At 35.1% G+C, this 23,364-nt stretch overlaps 1 protein-coding gene across 1 annotated transcript in view; it reads left to right on the forward strand.

Annotated features, from left to right (window-relative positions):
• Positions 1-23,364, forward strand: part of LOC118742255 (ryanodine receptor) — a gene marked incomplete at its 3' end in the record, with an annotated part of 525,243 nt that overhangs the window by 37,821 nt on the left and 464,058 nt on the right. Inside the window, 1 exon segment of the mRNA XM_036474193.1 lies at positions 13,416-13,619. Within this exon segment, the coding sequence (XP_036330086.1) occupies positions 13,416-13,619 (204 nt within the window).

Below are 23,364 nucleotides of genomic sequence, written 5' to 3' on the forward strand. Positions count from 1 at the left end.
GGGGGCCGTTTTCACTTGACTGTCTTTTTATATGACCGTGATCTATGACAATTAACACAAATGACACCACATGACAATCCGTTTTCATTATTTTGAAGTTAAATATGACGTAATGAAAACCAGGCGTAAATCATAATTACAAAGTAAAACTCTGGTTTAGCTTTACTTAACACCCACAGAGATATATAACTTATGAGGACATATTGAATACAATTTAATCTTTTAAAGACAAAGCAGTAGAGAAATGTTATGTCTTATTTCTTCATGTATACGTACTAAAGAGCTGCGCAAAACCTTCTAAGGGCCGTTTGCACCATGTCTAGTTAATTCTAATTCCCAGTTAAACATCTTTATCGACGTTATCGACACTCATCATATAACATGTGATCGATAAAGCAGTTAACGTGCTTAACTGAAGGATGTACCTCCAGTTAGCGTTAACTAGACATGGTGCAAACGGCCCTAAAAGGCACACTTTACTACTATGCAGTACTTCCAAGCGGCGTACTACAGGTAGCGTTAACAGCAACACAAAATATTCTATAGCAGTGCTGTCCAACCGGTAGTTCGCGGGCGCCTAGTAGCTCGCGACCTGTATTTTAGGCGCCCATACAAAAAGATGGACGGAAGAACTACGCCATTTCCGGTTCCCAATGCGAAAGTATCAATTAAAAATGAAAATCGTCAATTGTAAATTAGAATGCTTTAATTAGAAATTATAATAGCTATCTGTAAATGAGATTAGGCAATGTAAATAAAGATATTTCTGATCCAACGACATTAATGAAGAAATTCTCAATGACCATGTAGATAAGGCTCTCCGACTTGGCATTTTTTAAATAATATTATTGAAAACTAAATAAACTGAATAATGGTTTTCAGAAGTTATGACTGTAATCTTAGCGTTCTACATATGAAAGATGCTGTTGGCAGAAAAAAACCGTCAGCTTTTCCCGTCGTTTGCTCTTCTATTGGACTCAGAAATTCTTGCGGGCTACAATCCAGCGCATTACGTGCAAAACTTTCGATCGATCGTTACGATCGAAATGCGAAAAGCCGATGCATGAAGCAAATGCCAGGATCCGTAGCTAACAGTTTTTTTTTGCATCTAACAATGTAGGAAGGAAAGTGAATTTAGAGTTTTTTGTTAGTTACAGAGTTTTGCATTTTAGGTGACGAAATGTTCTCTATGGAACCAGTTTTATCTTTATACCCGAGCGCACTTGTGCACAAGGGTATATTAATTTTGTTCACATAACGGTTGTTTGTAACAGCCAAAACGAATCGAGATAGATATAGACAAATGTATACATAAATGCTCAGAATGAATAGAGAAGTCGATTAAGCCATGTCTGTCTGTCCGTCTGTCCGTGTACACGATAACTCGAGCAAAAATTGAGATATCTCAACGAAATTTGGTATGTAGGTTTCCATTAATCCAAGGTAGGTTGGTATTGAAAATGGGCGAAATCAGACAGTAACCACGCCCACTTCCCATATAACGGTAATTTCCAGAAATACGAAAACTACGATATTTTAGTAACTACTGAAGATAATTCACTCACAATTGATATTTACAATAGTTTTCAGACGAAAAATAAGAATATTAAAAATTTTTGGAAAATGGGCGTAGCCCACTTATGGTTACATGTGTATATCTTGGTCACCGCTACACCAATTTCTTCTAGACTTGGAACAGTTATTGGCCTTGGTACCAAATGGCCGAAAATTTTTAAAATCGGACAGTAACCACGCCCACATCCCATATAACGGTAATTTAGAGAAATTCAAAATCTTCGATAAATCAGTAAATATTAAAGCTACTCTATTCAAAATTGATGCTTGCAACAATTCTTTACCAATAAATACGGTTATGATAAAATTTTGGAAAATGGGCGTGGCACCGCCCACTTATGATCACATATATGTATCTCAGTAACGTTGAAAATTGTTGAAATCGGACTAAAATTATGTCCGCTTTTCATATAACGGTAAATTTCAGAAATTCTTGAAACTGCAATATTTCGAAATGTAAGGACTCAAAATTGATACAGCCCGGCTTACCATCTAGCGGTAGGTTTCGGAAAGGTGAAAAAACATATAGGTACTTAATACTTGCGCCGGGTATTTAATGTTCGGCTCCGCCCGAACTTAGACTTTCTTACTTGTTTTACTTAAAATCGATGTATGAATTATAGTAGAAATACTGCGTTACAAATTAATAGGAAATTGTTGTTGTCACAATACAAAGAATGTTCTTTTTATGTGCAGGCGGGCCCGCAAAGCATTGCGATGGTTTCAAAGTAGCCCTCGGTGCGAACTCGGTTGGACACCACTGTTCTATAGCAAGCTGCGCAACAATACAAACACTTCAACATTCGAAATAGAATTTGCTACAGCGACAATAGCGCTTGAGTTCTGCGGTGAAGCAAATTGTAAAACCAAAAAGAAGGGTTGAAGTAAAATAGCGGCAAATCATAGCAAGACAACCGAGTGCACTAGAGCATTTGCATGTACATATGTATAGCAACTCATTACCAATTGTTAGCGCTAGTAGGGATGCAAATTTTGGGGAGTAACATCGATACATCGATGCTAAAATACATCGCCAGAAAAACATCGATATATCGATGGTTTCCGATGTTTCGAGATTTGTTAGGAAAATTTAATACTTTTCAATTCCAACTCTCTGTACTTCAATTATTGCTTTATTTATTTACCATTCCCTCCCTATAAATAGAGTAGAAATGCATGCCGTCGTAAGTTCGCTGAGCTTAAAGTTCCAAGGCCCAAATCCATTGAAATTTCAACGGGATCCCGGTCCTTTTTTAATGACTAAGTATGCATTTTTAATGTCGAAAGATAAGAGTAAACTCGGAATTTCTGAATGTTCCTTTTAAAAGAAAAAAATTCATGGCCAGTCAAAAAATTTTAGGAGCATAATTCGATGTTAAAACATCGCTGAAACTGGCCTCGATGTATCGTCAATTTAGCGATTTTAGGAAATTGTTAACATCGATGGCAAACATCGAATTTTGAACCGTTTGCATCCCTAAGCGCAAGCCACGCAGTTCGTAGTCATCGTCAAGACCGTAATTAATAAAAATGCATATTTTGAAACTGTGTGGTTTTTTTGTAAATACATACTTAGATACATAATATATGTACATATATGTAGGAGCAGGCAAAATCGCAGATCCTAAGCCAAAAACAAGACAAAAAAAAGCGTGGTAAAAAAGGAAACATATCACACTTCATTTAAGCAAACAGGCCATAACACTTCTGCACTTTTGTTTTTGTAAAACACTTTAGTATGTATAGGAAGTGCGCGGTCACATATGTATGATTAATTATTAATTGGCCATTAATTTGTGTCAGATTCTCTATGCAACCCTGGTAGGTATGTTTAATTTTGACTTGGAGATATGTTTATTGAACAAAGAGCAATCAACTGTTTGTTTCTGTCCCTCTTACAGTTGATATTCCATCAGGGATAGAAAATTTAATTATAAAATTGTATCTAATTTACGGAAAGCTTTATCTAAAAGTGGATGGATGCACGCAAAAAGTAAATATGTATTTCTATTTAAAGAAGATAGGAGGATAAAAATTCCCATCGATACCACATCAACTTCTGTACTCACATTAAACAAATTTTGGCTATGAAAAGAATCTCTTCGAGCAGCGCGAGACAAAGCTATGTTGTAGAAAAGGTGAATTAAATTCCTCCCGGTTTTCCGATCTGACGTTTAAAAATAAATATTTTCCGTCTATCTGGCGAAATCAACTACAGTTGCGTTACTTTGACCACCTTTTTGTATCATTTGTATGCCCCTTCAAAAAGGAGGGAAGGTATTGGACCAGTTGCCCGCAACAGAAAATGCATTGAAATGTCAATAAAAATAAGAACTGATTTCCTGAGAAGTTATTTGGCTACGTTCCAAATGTATCTAAAATGGTGTGTTTGTACCGAATGCACTTTCAAACTAAATAAAGGTACGATTGTACCAATTTTTTCATCACTGTAGGTAATCCAGCAGCTGATTTCGTATCGCTAATTGCGCAGCTGACATATGTATGTGTGAACACAAAACTCAATTCCGCCATTTAAAGCTTAATTGCCTCAGCTAATTGGCCTGTTTGAACATAGTCTAAGGCGGTATTACTATACTCCCTACAGTATTAGGGCATAATATTTATTAAATCTGCATTTTTAGTTTTTTACCAGCTAGTCAGGCTTTTCCAAAGGACCATCAATTATAATGTATTTCCAAAAGTTTACACAAAATATGGATATGTGGGTATCAATTAAAAGAAAAATTCAAAACAAGGTTAATTACAACTTCTGTTTTCGATTATCCTTTTGGAACATGCCAACAATGTCCTTTAAAAATATTATCATTCAGTATTTTTAATTTTGAATGCGTTATGAAGGATCTTCGTTTAATTCAAACCCTATAAATATATAAGTAAAACACGAGACACTCGATTTTAATTTATTATTTATTTCCCTATACTATGTAGGGCAGCCGTTCACTACAAGTGCGCACAAAAAAGTCAAAATTCAAGGGCAGAACTTATTATTTAAATATTAAATCTAACTAATAGCTGTCCGTTGAGTGTTGTTGTTGCTCGTTGCCGAACTGAAGCCGTAATGTGGTGTCAGCGCTTTTGGTGGGAAATGGTTCGTATTGGTCGTTATGCTACTGTTTGCGCTGCACCGAACTGACAAAGCGGATGCGCGTGAAGACTAGCGAGCGTCAGCACCTTTTCAGTGGAAGTAGCTTTTCGTTGATCGAGAGCCAATTTGTTGAGAAGTCAATTCGCTGAGAAGTCAATTGCTTACTGTTGATTTTGTTGTGATGAAATGGCAAGCGGATGCGCGTGTTGTCCAGCGGGGAGATAGCACTTTATGGAAGGGTATCAACCTCTCGCTGGTGTTAACTCTCCCCCTTCTAAAATCGGCCATCCTCGGGCGCGCCATCGTTCTGTCCTGGGGCCTTGGTAATATTATTCTCTATCAAATGTATGACAATGCGTTTCTGTCGATTCTTCCTCCAGCGAAATATAGTCAGCGCTATGACCGCCGAGATAATCAATCCACTAAGGGAACTAAACATTATGATTGAGTTTATATTAATTTTGTACCTTAGTGTTGCGATATGTCTTAAATTCCGTATTTTGACTTCGTCTAGATATGGTAACGACAGCGTTGCAATGCGCTCGGCAAACTTAATATCTTGTGCCATGGGATCGTCCGGAGTCAGTGGGTACTCATTCTTGTGGTTGATGTAACCACTGTCGTTAATGGTCACTTTGCTTTTGGATGTAATTAGGTATGTGCCATTTAAGGTGATCATTGATTTGTCTTCTTGCTGTATTTCCGCGTAGCAATTGTTAATTGTAACGATACCATCGTCTACCATTTCTATGGGCGATATGTTGTGGGCGGATGTAGTCCTACACGTTGCTGTGTAGTTGTTTAGTAGCTGTTGTAAACATGGGTTTGTCGTGCTTTGAATTTCCTCACAGAACGTCGTTGCGACCGCTTTTTTGCATTTATCAACTAGCCTGTATTGCTTATTACATTTTGCTACTTCATTAGTTTCTTATATTATAATCCTACTAGCTTATACCCGCGGGTTTCACCCCACGTTTTTATACAAATATGAAAAATAATTTAATGATGTTATATTTTATTTCTGTGCCCATTTCATTATAGCTCGTTATTTTCTAAGTGAGTTAAGGTATTTAGGCCGTTTAAAACTATGAAATTTTAAAATCTCGTCTGCGCGCCAGGCATACGAAAGATATCAATCCCTCTAAGTTTACCTTAAAATGGTTCCAGGTATACGACGCGTGAACGTGTAACCTTCTTGGAGGTGCCACGACGGGTTCTAATATTTCCAACTCAAATTTAGTAACCTGGCCTTGATAAAATACCACTTCTCATTACTGTAGCAAATGCCTCAAGAGAGCTTTAGATTAAAAGGCCGAACCCGGCTCTCCCTTTTTCATTAAATGAAATTTATTCTGCCAGTACGGCACTTATAAAATAAATCTCCATAAGAAATTTAAAATACTTCCAGAAATTTTCGATCCTTCCAGAGATATGTATTAAAAAGTTTTTAGTATGTATGGGAGTTATTTAATAACTCACATTTTTTCCCCATGAGCAATTGATACATTTTTTATACACAACTCCATACCAAGTTCCAATATTCTTCCACAAACACTTCCAGGGATATGTGGCAAGAAAAAGTAATTTTGTACAGTAAGCGCCACGTCCCTTTTTCTTATAACCCTAATCTTCTTCAATGAATTTAGAATTGATTTTACATACCCCAGTACCAAGTCCCTGTACTCTACCATGAACACCTCTAGAGATATGCAGTATAAAACAGTAAATTTGTACGGGAGGAACCATGTCCCCTTTTCGAATAACGCAATTTTTTCTCCATGAGTATGGAATTAATTTTGTGTACACATCTCAGTGCCAAGTTCCAGTCTTCTGCAATAAACACCTCCAGAGATATGCAGCATAGAAAAATCAATTTGCATAGAAGTTGCCACACCACCTTTTCCAATAACTCTAATTTTTCACCATAAGTATGGTATTAGTTTCACATACATATGTATTTCCATACCAGCTTGAGTACTTTACCCCAAACATTTGAAGAGATATACAATATGAAACTTTCAGTCAGTATGGTAGGTGCTACGCCTCATTTCCAAAAACGTCCATTTTTCTCCGTGAATATGAACATGATTTCACAGTGTTGGCAAACTGTTAATCTGATTAACGATTAAAAATTAACGATTAAAATGTTAATCGCGTTTGACGATTAAAATTAATTAGTCGGATAACATTTTTTTTAATCGTTAATCGCTGGTTGCGATTACGTTTAATTAGTTTTAAACATTAATCGTTAATCCAATTAAAAATAAAATCTGATTAAGTTGTCTAGTTTGTCCGAATTTGAAACCAAACACCAGTTATAGTAATTATTTTGTGTTTTACGCTTATAAAAAGCACACAATATATAAAAAATTCTTATTAGTAATACATAAACTGGGAACTTTTACAAACTCAGTTTGTAAAACGTTTGTTGGTATAGATCTTAATGAAAATGCACACCAAATTGCTCAGATTGATGACGAAACCTGACTTAGCCATACCGGATTAACTTGCTTTGTGTGCACAGGGAAATTCCAGCATAACTTAATTAATCACCAAACCTACTTGATCAAATTAAGAGTTAATGATTAAAAATTACTTTTTTAATCACGGTTACGATTAACTGTTTATTCAGATTAAAAGTAATCATGATTAACTGTAATCAGATTGAATTTAATCGAATTAACTAACTGATTAAAACATCAATCGATTAATGCCAACATTGATTTCGCATACATATCACTATACAAAGTTCCAGTTCTCTCCCACAAATACTTCCAGAGATATGTATGTAATACGTGCGCGATGTGTTTGTGTTCCAATTGTAACTCGCTGTGTGCGAGCGGTGATTTTATTACTTGTGGACTTTGTTCGCAGAACTTTCATTTAAAATGTGCAAAACTAAATTCCGCTTGCCTCAAAGTAATCAAATCTAATAAAAATCTAATATTCAGATGTGACACCTGCAGCTGTGTATCTATTTCGTCCTGCTTGTCTAAGATTAGTAATGCCTTGTGTTCACTAAAAGAAATATAAACTGCTTTTGGAGGACATTCCAACCTGCATAATCCAGAATATCCAAAAAATTCGAATATATCACACGTTCCTATCAAGAATGCTGCTAGCAACATTTCGCCTAGTAATGATACAGCTGATAATAACAATTTGATTATTACACGTTCAAAAGCTAGGGTCGCTGACCTTAATAAGTCGCCCTTGAACGTTAATTCTTCAACTTCTGCTGCTTCTTCTGCTGGTGCCATTATAACTAACGCTCTCACTGCCGACCTTGTTACTGCGTGCTCTGCTAACCCATTAGGCATATGCTCTCCAAGCATGTGCACAGTCAACAAAACTGTGACGCTGTCTCCTCGCAATACTTCTTTGGCTGCTGATAACCCATCGGTTGCTGCGCATGCCCTTGGTACTTCGGCTGCTGATAATAGGTGCGTTCGTTTAAAATCTCCAGTGAAAACCAACCAACTGCCAAATTCCGGCGAAATGTCATCTGTTCTCTCACAAGAGAAAAATATCCCAAATAGTACGCGAACAGAAAATTTGCAGAAACTTGCAAGTTAGACGAACAGCTGATATAATTTTTGTTTACATTCAAAAGTGTAAAATTTAAAACGTACGAAAAGTCATCACAAAGTGTTATATTGACACAGTTTATTGATTAAACAAATAACTACTTATTTCTTACAAGTTTAATCAGTCGCAACTTGTAATTTTTAACTTCCAAACCATCAAATTCAATTTTGTGATTTGCGTAAATGCCAACCAGCTGTTTTTGATCAGCTGTTTTCCTGTTGGCAAATTGCTGTTGGCAAAAATTTTTCCAGCAGAAACCAGCAGCTTCCCCTCAAAATGAAATGTCACTTTGCTCTCTCAATTTCCCCTACTTTGCAAGTTTTTTGCGTACGCGAACGCAAAAACTTGTAAGTTTTGGTTAAACATGAACAATTAACAGCTACGCGAACGCAACTAATGATAACACTGGTCGACGGCCAAAATTTACCAGAGACGCCGTTATGAAATTCGTATGTAAAATCACCCCCTGATTCCGAAAATCAAGGTTATTTTTAATTTTATGGTACCGTTTTTGAGATATTTGCAATTTACCGTTTTTGCAAAAAAAAAAAAAATTGGGTCCACTTAATCATATATATCTCAAGAACGAATTAAGCAATTTATAAAACGGTTTGAAGCTTTTAAAAGCTAATAAAATTTTCTATAAGCTGTGCATACAACACTTTTTGCTAGGCCCTGTAGATTCAAAGATAACGAACAATCATTACCGATTTTTTCAATTTTTTTTTGTAAAAATATAAAAAAAATTGTACTTTGCGGGGAAGGATCTCGAAAACCTTTTATTTTTTTGCAGATTTTTTTTTCTCCTTAAGCTCTGTTATATTACAAAAAAAATAAGGTATCATCGAAGAAAATCGATGCAAAACTACGTAAGTTATAAGCGATCAAATAAAAATACCCAGGTTGCGCAATTTCAACGTATACCTCAAAACGTATGTATGGTATAAAGAAGAGTGAAATATCTAGCTATGCTCTGTTTCTGTTGAGTTAAAAGTTCAATTTATGAATGAAATTACCCATATTTTTAACTTTTTTTTTTAATTTATTTATGTTTATACTATATTCTAACAATCTTTATCTTAATTTGATTTTACTATGTTGTCTAAATAATTATGTGTTCTACTTTGACGCTTATTCAGTTTAGGATCGGTTTCTCTTATGAGAAACCAGCAGTAATCACCCATCATTGCGACGTCCCAGAATCCTTGATATCGATTCTCAATTAATTTCATTTGCTGATGAAACCTTTCGCCATGTTCATCACTTTCGTCGCCAAGATTTGCCGGAAAAAAGCTCAAATGTGAGTGGAGAAAGTGAATTTTTAAAGACATATTTACGCCCATTTTCGCATAATTATTGATTAGGTCGTTCACTATCTGCTCGTAGTTAGGGCTTTTGTGTCTACCGAGAAAAGAAGCAACGACCTTTTCAAAGGATTCCCACGCTGCTGCCTCAACTGATGAGAGTAGTCCTTTGAATTGATTATTGTTGATCAACTTTCTTATTTGTGGTCCAACAAAAATACCTTCCTTTATCTTGGCTTGAGAAATATCTGGAAAAACTGTTTTCAAATAGTCGAATGCTTCGCCTTCTTTGTCCAAAGCCTTAACAAAGTTTTTAATGAGACCGAGCTTGATGTGTAAGGGTGGAAGTATGATTTTCTCTTTCTTGACAAGAGGGGTGTATTTGATGTTATCCACACCAACGGTAAACTCGACTCTTTCCGGCCAATCCTTTCTGACGTAGTGGTCCTTACGAGCTCGGCTATCCCACTTGCAGAGGAAGCAGCAGTGCTTGGTGTAGCCACTTTGTAGACCGCATAGCATTGCAACGACTTTGAGATCAGAACATATTTTCCAATCATGCTCTTCATATTTGATAAATTTGAGTATTTTTTGCATTTCCTCGTAGGTTTCCTTTGTATTTACTGCATGTGCAATCGGGATAGAAGGCTTTTTGTTACCAATATGCAATAATACAGCCTTCAAACTCAGTTTATTGCCGTCTATGAACAATCGCCACTCTTTTGAATCATATGTTTGACCAAACTCTTTGAATAAACCAGGGATGTCGTTGCAGTAGCATATACTGTCTTTCTTGGTATAGTGTTTGGAAAATGGTTCGTGACGAGTTCTACTATATGTCACCTTAACATCGGATGACACAAATTTAAATTGTTGCATACGAGAAGTGTGGATCTCGGCCTTTTCCTTGGATAGTTCCAAATCTCTTATCCAATCATTAAGTTGTGCTTGTGACAGAACGTTTCTTTCGTTTTCCATGCGAAATTCAGTACAACTTGGTCCCCCGCACTCAGATGTTACTGTTGACAATGGAACTGGATCCGCAACTGCCGTTGAATGTAGTACTGGTAATGTCACTGTAGGTACGCTAGCATAGGTTACTCCTCTTGATCTTCCAACGCCAAGTACTTTTGTTTGACAAATATAACACTCTATTGAATGGCAAGTAGGTTCTCTCCATATCATTGGTGTATCAAATTTTGTTTGTTGTCCTGATTCCCACTGAATCAATTCTACTCGACACGATGTACACAAAGTGTTCGGTGTCCATGGTTTTTCAGCATTTTTAGGCTCAATTCCAAAATACTTGGAGTATAAAGTTTTGATATGATCTGAGAACACTCGTCGTCGCCTTATGATAGTATATTGGCCACACATGAAACAGAACATATCTGGATCCTTATTACACTCAAATTCTCGCGTCCTTTTACTCATTTTATTTTTTTTAATAAATCACGGTTTTGAAATTAGACTTATGAACTGAACTATCTCCGGCGAGCCTTGAAGATGTTATGAAGTTTCAAAGCGCATTAACTCATATTTATACTCGGAACAAGAATAAAATTGAAAAAATCAAATCTTACCTAGACAGAAAGGTTCCTTTTTATAACAAGCCGGGAAAAGAAAATACTACCTGTTTTAGATGTAGGCTTTAGAAATTTTCTGTGTCTTATAATTTTGAAAATCTACCTGCATACTTACCCATAACTGACGGAAATACATGTTTATAACTACATGCCTACAGCAGGTTTCGAACCCAACCACTCTTCCTTTCGATGCAACCACTCTACCTACTATAATACAATTCGAGTATTAAAAGTACTATTTGATTTATTTAAAGAAAAGTGTTATCATTGTTATGGTGTTATTCGTTTATCCGGATAATATCTCACTTGCACTTTATACCTTTAATATATGTATGTATGTATAGGTACATACATTGAAGTTGCGCAACCTGGGTATTTTTATTTGATCGCTTATAACTTACGTAGTTTTGCATCGATTTTCTTCGATGATAGCTTATTTTTTTTGTAATACAACAGAGCTTAGGGAGAAAAAGAAATCTGCAAAAAAATAAAAGGTTTTCGAGATCCTTCCCCGCAAAGTACAATTTTTTTTGTATTTTTACAAAAAAAATTGAAAAAATTCGTTATCTTTGAATCTACAGGGCCTAGCAAAAAGTGTTGTATGCACAGTTTATAGAAAATTTTATTACCTTTTAAAAGCTTCAAACCGTTTTGGAATTGCTTAATTCGTTCTTGAGATATATATGATAAAGTGGACCGAATTTTTTTTTTTTTTTGCAAAAACGGTAAATTGCAAATATCTCAAAAACAGTACCATAGAATTAAAAATAACATTGATTTTCGGAATCAGGGGGTCATTTTACATAAGAATTTCATAACGGCGTTTCTGGTAAAGAGAAAAAGTTGAAATTTGTGGTCCAGTGTAATCGCTCGGCAACCAATGATGAATCAACAGATATTGGTGACAAAAACTCAAATAACAATGCTGCGAGGACTGAAGTCAAAAACAGAAGGCGAAAGAAGGCTTTGGTTGTTGTGGGCTCAAATGATAGCACTGAGCTGGGTGTCGCTGTCCGCAATAAATGGTTACACCTATCATCGTTTGAGCTGAAAGTTAGCGCTGAAGACATAAAGAAATATGTAGCTAAACATGCTGGTATTGATGCTGATTCTCTCTCTTGCTACATGTTGGTTAAAAAGGATGACCCAGTAGACAAACACAAGCGAGTCAATTTCAAACTGGGCGTCTCATCGGTAAATTTTCAGAAGCTATTAAGTTCGTCACTATGGCCAGCTAATGTAAGAGTTAGACCATTTCGTTTTTTTCAAAAGCAATATTAACTTTTTTATATCAAAGTGCATTTCTCCAATTTTCAAAATTTTTCAAGGTTAAATACATCTCTTTTAGATTATAAATGGGATGAGTTATTTTTCGGCCTGGACACTCACGGCTGCTTTTCCACTTTTAAGTCAATAATACACGATATTTGCTTACACAATATACCTTTAAAAAAGAAGCGCTGTTATAAATCACCCTGGTGCAACAAAGACCTGAAGAAACTAAAAAATCTCAAAAATAGTTATCTAAAAAAATTTAAATCATCAAAAAATCATTATTTCTTTGTAAAATACCAGCGTTATCATAAGGAATTTAAATCATTAAATAATCTCCTCTACAAAAACTATATTCGTAGCACCGAAGGGAACATTAAAGCTAATCCGAAATCATTTTGGAACTTTGTCAAATCCAAAAAATCATGCGCAAGTAATGCTCGACGATAAATTTGCTAGTACTCCTGTTGAAGCAGCTAATTTGTTTGCTGACTTTTTTATGTCAAATTACATTGCTGATGACGGGCAATTCCCTAACTTCTCTTCTGAAATATCTTCTATTCTCAACTTTGGGGCTCTTTTTATTTCATCGGATGACATTATAAAGGGGATGCTTTTTATTAAACCTTCTTCGCAAACAGACGTAGACGGGATGTCGGCTATCTTATTTAAAACCTGTCCGGCCTTAGCGATTCCTCTTGCGATAATCTTTAATAAAGCGCTATCGTCAGGTAAACATTTTTAAACGATAATCAAATATAAAGTATTCATTTTTACTATGCATTATTTCCCCCCCCCATGTAACAAGGGACATTATCCCAAAATTCAAAATTGGGATTATACCTCTTGGGATCAAGTCAGGGTACCGATTGGTACAGTTATGTTAAAATGACATAATCATTGTATAACTGTGTGAAAGCTTTTTAATTCGTCCATTTTGCCTAAGTACACTATAACTATAAAATTTATTGTCATCGTTCACAGGAAGATATGGTTTGCCTCTCATGTACAGCAACGGGAGAACGCGTTTGTCTAGCAGCTGAAGGATTTGGTAACCGGCACTGCTTTTTGGAGAATATCGCCGACAAAAATGTGCCACCTGATCTATCACAATGCGTTTTCGTAATCGAGCAGGCATTGTCAGTGCGTGCGTTACAAGAACTTGTTACTGCAGCAGGGTCCGAAACTGTAAGTTTGAGAATCTTGCCATTATCTTTCTCGAAAAAATCGCTGTATTATACAATTGCTATATGATGATTTAACACTGCGCAACTAACGCATGTTTTGTTCAAGAAGACCAAATATAATGGTAGGCCGTTTTCACCATGTCTGATTAACAATAATCCCCCGTTAAATATTTATTCGAAGTTACCCACTCAATGTTATTTCGATAACGATGTTTAACGGGGAGTTAGTGTTAACCAGACATGTTGAAAATGGCTGTAAGGGACTTGCATGATTGGGTAGATCTTTGAAAAACAATCAATTTCAAATACCATGATTGTTGCTTTAACTGCCTAACCAAATTCATATACCACGTCATATATTTCGGGAGTTTCCTTCATTTAAATATGCTTTAAAAAATCATATGCATAATAATTTAGTACACCTTTCGCACTTTAAGCTTTAAGAAATACTTCCACATGCTACTATTGGCCTGCGGTTAAAATAAAAGTTATGATTTTTTATTCTATCGGTCCAGATGGAAAACTTTTCCACCCTGCTTAATACTAGTGGTCTGAAACTATCGATAGTAGCGGTAGTTCTTTACAAACCATCGATAACTATCAATAGTTTTCGATAATTTTTTAAAATTAAAATTTAGCTTTATATTGCGCTTAGAATATTTGTAAAAAATATTTCTTACAAAATCAGTAAATCGCAAGCTTAGAGTGGAAGTTTAGAGCGGAAGTTTGCTAAGTTTATTTTTAGAAATTTTACTGGATGGGAAAACCTCTTATAGCCATTTTCTTCAAGAATTTTTAAAAACTTTTATTAAAATATTTTGCACGATTAAAGCAAAGAAAAAAATCATGCGAATCATAAGGAGTCGTTGCTTTTAAAATAATTTGATTTATTTAGAGCTTCATTAAATATCAGATATTTAACTTTTCAGTTCTCTTCTCGAAACTTTCTATATTTTTTACTTATAAAAACACCCGCTGAAACAAGAAAATGCTGGTAAATGTACGCTTCCGAAATATCTTTTATTAAAAGGTGCTGCCAGGCTGTGTCAAATGTGTCAAATGCAAAGTGACAATAAGCGATAAAACAATAATGTAAGGAAAACAAAAACTATCAAAAACTATCGGTAGTATTGAAAACTATCGATGGTGGTACGATAGTCAAAAACCATTGATAGTATTGTAATGGCATCGCTAACAATACGGCAGCACTATTCAGCGCCGTCGTAATGTTGATAGCCCTGTTGGAACATACGTTCCACAGGTACATAAAACCGAGTGAAAAAGCGAACGTTAATTCAATTCTATATACGCCTTCTAGACAATCGGTCACGAAAAATTTGTGCTGGTCAATTTCTTACATAAAAAAACTAATAAAATTCGTTGTTAATCTCTTCAAGAGAAACGAAACGTGTTTAATTTAAGCGCAAGTAGTTACCGCGCGGGAATATAACAATAACTTGCATTTGTGAATAGTTTTTGCGTTCTAAAGACAGCCGCAAAGAGGCTGTATTACTGGCGACCATTAAGAGCAGAGGAAGTCGGAAGACGCGAGGTTCCAGGTAAGCGAGTGGTAGTTTTTATACGTGCGGGTGAATTGTGCTCAATGAGCGGGCTGAGGGCCCAACAGTATCGATGGTGCCATCGATAGTTTTAGACCACTACTTAATAACACAGTTCAACAAATTTTTACCACCGGAGAGAAACACACCGTGTCTTGTAGTTTTTTGGGTGCTTAATCCAAATCTGGTCTCAGAGTTTTGAGATATCCTAAGCTCTAATTGCTATTCGATTTTACTTTCTCGAGAAATACCAGTTTTAGTTTGCAGAACTCCGGTATTAAATGGAAAAGTAGTACTAAATGATGCCCTAAGTAAAAATAAACAAACAGTGTTTTTGGGACTTTCAGGTTGGGATATCTCAAAATCCTGACGTACAAGAGCAACTCTGCGGCCACATTTGGATTAAGCAGCAACAAATCTACAATAAACGATGTGGTTTACTCAGATGGTAACAAAAAAGTCAAAATTTGTAGAAGTGTTTAATAACAACACTGACACTTAGGGCCGGTTGTTCAATGAGTGGTTAGCACAAATCGGAGGTAGAAGCTCAGGTTAAATACAACGACTGCTTTATCAATCAAATGTTATGTCCATGCAAACATTGAACAACCGGCCTTTAGGCCAATTTCTCAATGTCTGGTTAACAGGAACTGCGGGTTAAACATCGTTTCGTTATCTAACTCTATGTCTTGTATGCAAAACTCTTTTACAATATCAGTAAATTGTGAAAAAAATTAATTTTAAGTTATAGGCAAAAGCCATTCGAATATTCATATTTGTTGTTATTAAACTGAAAGTTATTTTCGAGATAACTAACACCCGACAAAAAAAAGGTAGCCTTCTTTTTAATAATTTAAGCTCCATTATATTATTGCAACTGGAATGTAACGATCATGCGATATGCCCATAATACGATTGATCTTTTTGTTGTATTAATTTCTTGGGCATATCAAACATTATCTAAAACATGTCAACTATAATTAAATTATTTTCTTCTTACGTTTTACAGTACAGTTTAAAGAAGTTCCAACGTGATGTAAAAACCTTAAGAAAATCCTAAAGTATTTTGTTTGAATTGAAAATTTAGTACAAATCATTACAAATTTTGAAAAATCAGGACTTTAGCGTACTGATTGAAGAAATTAATAAAATCAGTACAAGAGTTGAAAAATCAGTACTGTACTGACAAAATCAGTACGTCTGGCAACCGTATATACTTCTATAAAAAAGTAAAAAAAAATTTAAAAAAGCATAAAACAAGCTCACACTCAACTGTATGTGTACGCAAAGCATTCGCATGTGAACGACAAGTTTTCTTTGGTATTAGCAAACTTCAAAAATGTTCAGGCTGCTCATGAACCAAAAATACAAGATCACGCGAGAACGTGACGTTGTATTTGTAATTGGTTTGGAGAAAAAATTCGTGGAAGCGGGCTCGTCAGCTAAGCTTTTGTTTACAACACAAGCACCACAATTTTACACTTTTCTTTAACTAAAGAAGAGTTTAATCAACATAACAACACGTTTTAAAGGATTTTTATGAATAATTTTTATCTAAATTTGGTGTTTAAAGTGGCGGACAACAATTTTGGTTAATTTAAGTTTTCGTTGTTTTCTTTGCTTTGTTTACTTTTCGTTTTCGTTTTACAGCGAAACAAGATGGCGTAGAACCCGCTCAAAAAATCGACTTTTTAAATTTTCTTTTTCTTGCGTGATCTGGTGTCGTTCGTTCATGCGGGCTACCTCTCAGCCTCTATCATGATTACCGAGTACCAAGCTAGTGGTTAGAAAAAATCGATAGTGGCAGCAAAATGAAACCATCGTTAATATCGATAGCACATCGATATTTCTCCTTTACTACTATATGCATGTTATATAGGTACATTTTTATGTACACAACTTTAAAAAATATTGTACTAAATAATCTATGCTTTGTATATAAATAAGTTTAATTTTTTCCCCCGTTCTCTGGTTGCACCACGCTCGCTGCGAGACCGCGCGGCACGCGGCATGAAAGCAACCCTGTAGGGAAACGAACTAGACCCGAACGGGTTCGGTTCTAGTGCGTTTGGAACCATGACTAGTACGCGTTAATTCTCTTTAGCATGTTAGCGACTGGCGAAGTGTCAATTGTCCCCCATTGCATCCCTTTGGCTCTAGTTCAGAACCAGTTCTAAATACGACAGATAAGATCTAGTTCGTTTTGCATCCCTTTTTCTATAGTTCCGAACCAGTTCCAAATTCGACAGATGAGATCTAGTTCGTTCTGCATCCCCTCTGCAGGCTTGTCGAAACATTTCCCTTCTATATTAAATACGATCGGTTGAAGGAACGACAATACAATCATAAATGTTTAAACGCATTTATTAAAAATTTATAAACCATATTAGTAGTAGTATTAAACTTAAGTAGTAAGTAAAAAACAAAAGTGCGTTCTGCTTAAAAGTAAAAATATTAGTTCACTTTTGTCTTACTTGTCTAAATTTAAGCATATTGATTTTTAAGTAAATTCAGTTCTTTTTAAGCTTATAGTACTTCGAAAGTTTTTGTCGTACTTAACTTAAATAAGATATACAGTCAGTCAATAAAGTTTAGGTACAGTGAAGTTTTTACAATACCGGCAACTATTTTTTAAATATTTTATTTTTCCATATTTTTTTATAAAAATATGGTTAATTCTACACCAAAAACCCCAAAAATCAGAGTTCCAAACCTTATGCAAAATTAAAGAAAACTCTGCGAATTTCCATCCAAGTATTGCAATTTGCACTCTTTGGAAAAAAGTTAAGTACTCAGTTATTAGCCCATTCAATTTTAGTTTTACAAAGTGCAAGTTTGAGGTAGCTAGGACTTACCATTGATATTTAGCAATTTTTTTTTGTTGTTTGGTAAGTTCTAGCTTCCTCACACTTGCACCTCATTATACTAAAATTGAATGGGTTAAAAAACTTTTTCTAGAGAGCGTAAATAGAAAGTGAATTATTTTAATGAAATTTTGCAGAATTGTCTTAAGTTTTGCACAAGGTTTGGAACTCTGATTTTTGGGATTTTGTTGTAGAATAGTTGTAAAAAATAGTTGCCCGTATTGTAAAAAATTCGTTGTACCTAAACTTTATTGACTGACTGTATTAAGGTAAAAAAATTAATTTGTCTTTTCTTAAAAAAAAGGTAGCTCTGGTGGCTTGCATTTTTAAATAAATTTAGTGAGAAAGTGATAATTATTTTGACAATTTTGTTTAAATGGCTCTTTTTCAGCAACTGCATTGCCTTTCTCAATCGTCCTTCAGGATCTTGGCCTTTGTTTATGGAATCACTAAGTACAATGATTATTAAGCAACTCAAAAACTATACCAGCGTGATTACCGACGTATCCTTTTGCACCCTTAGCCGCACCCTTAGAAGAGGAATAAGACCCAAACTTTTCAGGTCAAAATTTCAGTAGGTTGCGTCTGTATGGCCTTTTCAATTTTATAAATTATCATTATTTTTAAGTGGAAAAATAAAACTCAAAATTAATGATAATTTCTGCGCGAAAAAATAAAAATTATAAAATAATCATTATTTGTAATCCCAAAAATAAAAATCAAATAATAATTATTTCCGTTTGAGCGAAAAAATAAAACTCAATAATAATTCATAAAATAATGATTAAATGCTTATTTAAATTATTTTTCTCATAATGATTACCTTCCCTGCGTTTAAAATTTTAAATAAAATAGTTTAGTTAAAGTACCACATTTCACTGCTTTTGGCCTGGTGCGGGACTAGTTACTATCGGACTGGTTCGTTTTTGGCGAAAAAGAACTAGTACTGAACTAGAAATTTGGTTCACTAGTTCGTGTTTTCCCTACAGCACCCGTGGCAGGAGCGAAAAAATTGATAACTTTTGACTGCATGCAAGTTTCCGTGTTTTTTTCTTCTTTTAAATAATGTATTATAGAATAAGGATTGATATTCAATGTAAACGATTAAAAAAGCTGATCGAGAAGTCAGAAATATTTCCATTTGTTTGTAATTTTTTTTTATAAAAATTAAAAATTTTGTACAAAATAATGATTTTTTTAAATTGAAACAAACAGGCTAAAGCGAGTCTAATTAGCTAGTATCGTGCAAAAAATTACCAAGCTCATACTATGAATAAGTGGATAGTAAATAATTACTGAATTCATAAAAAAAAGTTAATAACAATAACTCTTGTAAAAACTCGAATTTTGCAAAATTGCTCAAGTTATATTTTTTTTATGGTTGTAAACCCAATAAAGTGATTGTGTGAAAAAATCTTGACCATCCAATTTTGGGTGGCCCACTTGAGATATTTTCACTCAATAGTAACTTTACTATGGGTCCGCCAAAAAAACACCAAAAAAAAGGAAGGGAGACCAGTAAAAAATCTTTAGTAAATATTATAATATGATTAAATAAAGTTGATTTATTTAATAAACAATTGGGTATTATTATTGGAAGTCTCCTGAAGAGACGCAGAGCTTTTCGGTAAAAAATATAGATTTTCAGGAATTCTATACCACTTCTACGAAAAGTTGTAATTTCCCCATATAAAATACTTGGAAAACTTAGGGGTATCTTTTTGCGATATAGAACAATCCTAGAGGGGAGAGCATATCGAGGGCTTATGTATATTCAATATCTGCAATTTTCACAAAAACTACTTTGTGCAATTCGGTTTGCACTATGCACTTTTTTGCAAATTTCGATGTGGGATCTGCGCAAAAATACTGTGATATGCAGAAGGAATATTGTATACCTTTGACATGCGGAAGCCCCTCTTCTCCGGCAACACAGAAAGGAGAATTCTACTTAGTAAGAGTTATAATCCCTAAGCGCGGCCGAAGGCAGAAGCAAGCGCAACAGGTGGTGGACCTAACAAAATGCATGTTTTCAATGGTTTGAAGAAGCTGTTATTGCATTAACTGGATTGGGAACCAGTTCTTCAGGCATAGGAGGAGTTCTGGCTTGTGGTTCAACAATTCAACCAGAAGCTGACATAGATGTGCCCATGGTTACTATGCCCGGCAGCTCCGCATACCTTTGTGAATCCATTGCCATAGCGCGCTCTTACTCCGCTGCTATAACTGCAAATGCATCAGAATCCATAGTTTTCCTCAAAATATTTAAAATCAATCAATTTTACTATAAACAAGCACATGATGAGTGTTTTTTTAATTCCTTTCCACTTTTTTTCCCTTCATACAGCCGAGTTCGGAAAACAACTGATACCTGGCAATGCTACACATTTTTCCGCAAGGGTTGCAGCATGTCGATTTTTCGTTTTTCGTAACGTAGCTACGAATTACGAAAATTCGGGTTCTAGAATAAGGGTGTCAATTATGAATACTTGGCATTGCATGAGAGTTGTCACATAAGGAATCAGTTAAGACTTAGGTGAATTTTTATATCAGAATCTCATTTTTGTGAAAAATGCAGATATAGGGTATTGAATAACGGTATGTATCTCATACATATTGTACATATAATAATATTGGTTGGTAAATGAGTCTAAGCATTTGTTCAATGAGTAGGTGTTATTCAGTGTTTCAGTTGGTAGAAAAAATTATCGACATATATCGATGTATCGAGTTTTTTTCTCTTAAATACCAAAAGTATCGAGTAGGACGAATATCGCTACTTTTGCAGCTCTCTTTCTTTTATTAATTTCTGGAAGGCAGAGAGACATTGTCCGATCTTGTAAACAATTTTTACCTCGGCACTTCAGTTCTGCACAGTTTGTTATCATGAATTGAAGTCGCCCCGTCTGAAACCTCTTTGGTATTAAACGGCTCGGAAAAGCCCTTCCCAATTCTGACGGAGTTTTTGGTATTGCATAAAGGGACATAAAGGCAATTGTTTTTCGAGATATCGAAAGCTTCTTTGAAATCGACAAAAATAATATGAGTGGCGATCCCATGCTCCATATCATTTAACAAATATTTGGTCCATGGACCATGGAGCATTTATCAGGCTTAAAGCCACACTGATAAGGCCCAATAAGTTCATTGAAGGTCTGTGGTAAACAGAATTGCAGCGGATAGCGGGTAACGGGCTGACGGCATGAAGTGGCACAGAATTGCGGCGAAGGTTGCTCTTATGGCCATCTCATGTCAATGGCCCAAACACATGAACAATTTTTGTTTTCTTCATGTCACACGATATGAATAAAAGCAGTGTAGAAAAATGTATACGTGAATAGCGGTTTGTATATATTAGTGTCATTTGACGTTGATTTGTTCTTGTACATAAGTAATCGTGCAGTATAATGCAGTTTATGCATGCACAATTATTCTCGCAATAGTGTTTACCGTTCCCATCGAAATTGTGTTTACCTGAACGGATTTTCCGACTGGAATGGATCAGCTATTTGCCGTTATCCACTGCGATTCTGTTTACCACATAAGGTCCGTCCAAATACAACTATGGCGTTGCGTTGGCGCTGGCGTCGCTTTGACGGCAGGGCGAGTAACGCCCGTGCTTGCTACAATGAACGCTTAGCAGCGAATACTTTGGTCACTAACCCTGGCATTCAGTTAGCGGTCTCTAGTCATTAATAGTGACTTTTGGTGGTGAACTTGGATTTTGAGACTACAGTAAAACCCGCTTAAGTACCTCATGAAAAATGTCAGCTTTTTGAGGTACTTAAACGGGTTGGGTACTTAAAAGAACCCGCTTAAGTACCTCGATGCGGGTACTTAAGCGAACATAATTATTGATGTAGTTAATCTTCTTGTTAACTACATAAGTAACTTCTTGGAAAAAAAATAAAAATAACATTTAATGGAGTGTACGTAGTTTAAAACCAAGATCATAGCATTATCTAAACACATAAACAAAAACTTTATAAAAAAATCGTTAAAGCAGTGTTATGTAATTTTTACAAGAATTCAGTTCTTTAAAGTCATTGATTATACATATTTATACATATATACAGGGTTGGACATATCTATCACTTAGGCCCAAATTCAAAATGATGTTGTTTGTCACTTATGCTTATTTATTAATTTTTAAGATTTTTCAAGTAAAACTTCTTCCCTTACAAATACCATATAAACTTAAGCTTAAAATTTTTTAGAACACTGAAAAAAAGCATAAAATTTTCTCAGAAGTGTTTATAGCCTAATCAGTTTTAAAGCAAAAATGTGCAAGTTTGAAGTGGCTAAAAATTACCGTTGAATTTTTAGATTTTTTTTGCCGAACGTGTTGCGGGAGCACTTAAAAGGGAAAAATTATAAGTAAAATGGTAAATGGAGTACGAAAAATTTAGATACTTAGGCGGGTTGGGTAAATAAGCGGGGAGGTACTTAAGAGAGGGATTTTATTCAGATTACATCAAAATATTCACGGTGCCCAAAAATGTTGGTTACTTAAGCGGGGGGGGGGGCGACTTAAGCGGGTTTCACTGTATTTGGTATTCAGTACGCTGTCTCACGTCTGTAGTCTCAAAAATATGTCACTAATTTGTCAGCTGGCTAAGAGCACAAAAAAAATAGAAGTATGGAGGAAAAGCGCTAAAAGCTTATTTCTTTCCATTTTATTAATAAAAAAAACGCGAAAATGAAGCGAGAAAATTTGTTCAACAAGAATTTCATTAGGAAGTAAACCAAAATGCTTTAATGCCATACAAGTGTATTGAAAAAAAAAAATTTTTTTTAAACATTAAAATTTAATATTGTTAGAAAAAATAAAACTAATAAAAAATTAAGAAATACCAAATAAAAAAAATAAAAAATCCTCTACGCCCGAGGATTGCGACTCATTGAGCGCGCGGGCAAAAGGCATACATAAATGCTATCAGTTGATTATCTATGTTTGCTTTCACCACACATTTTTGGTGAACTTTTTGTGACTCTCTCCTTCTGAATAACCAAATCGTCTCAAGTCACAAAAATACTCACTAATTGATAATCTCAAATTTAGATGAGATTGAATTTCTGAATCCCAGGGTTAATTAACATACTAGCGCCAGGGGGCACCGAAATTGCGCATATGGAAACTGTGCATTTAGACATTATTTCGGTTTCAACCGAAACTGTGCATGTATGCTTTATTTCGGTTTTTACAATATGCATTATTTCGGTTTTGAACTGAAATTGTGCATGCATGCATTATTTCGGTTTTTGTTATATGCATTATTTCGGTTTTCTTACGAAAGTGTGCATATTTATAATTTCGTTTTTT

Source organism: Rhagoletis pomonella, unplaced genomic scaffold (genome assembly GCF_013731165.1).
Source record: "Rhagoletis pomonella isolate Grant_MI unplaced genomic scaffold, Rhpom_1.0 Rhpom_scaffold_00007, whole genome shotgun sequence".
NCBI lineage: Eukaryota > Metazoa > Arthropoda > Insecta > Diptera > Tephritidae > Rhagoletis > Rhagoletis pomonella.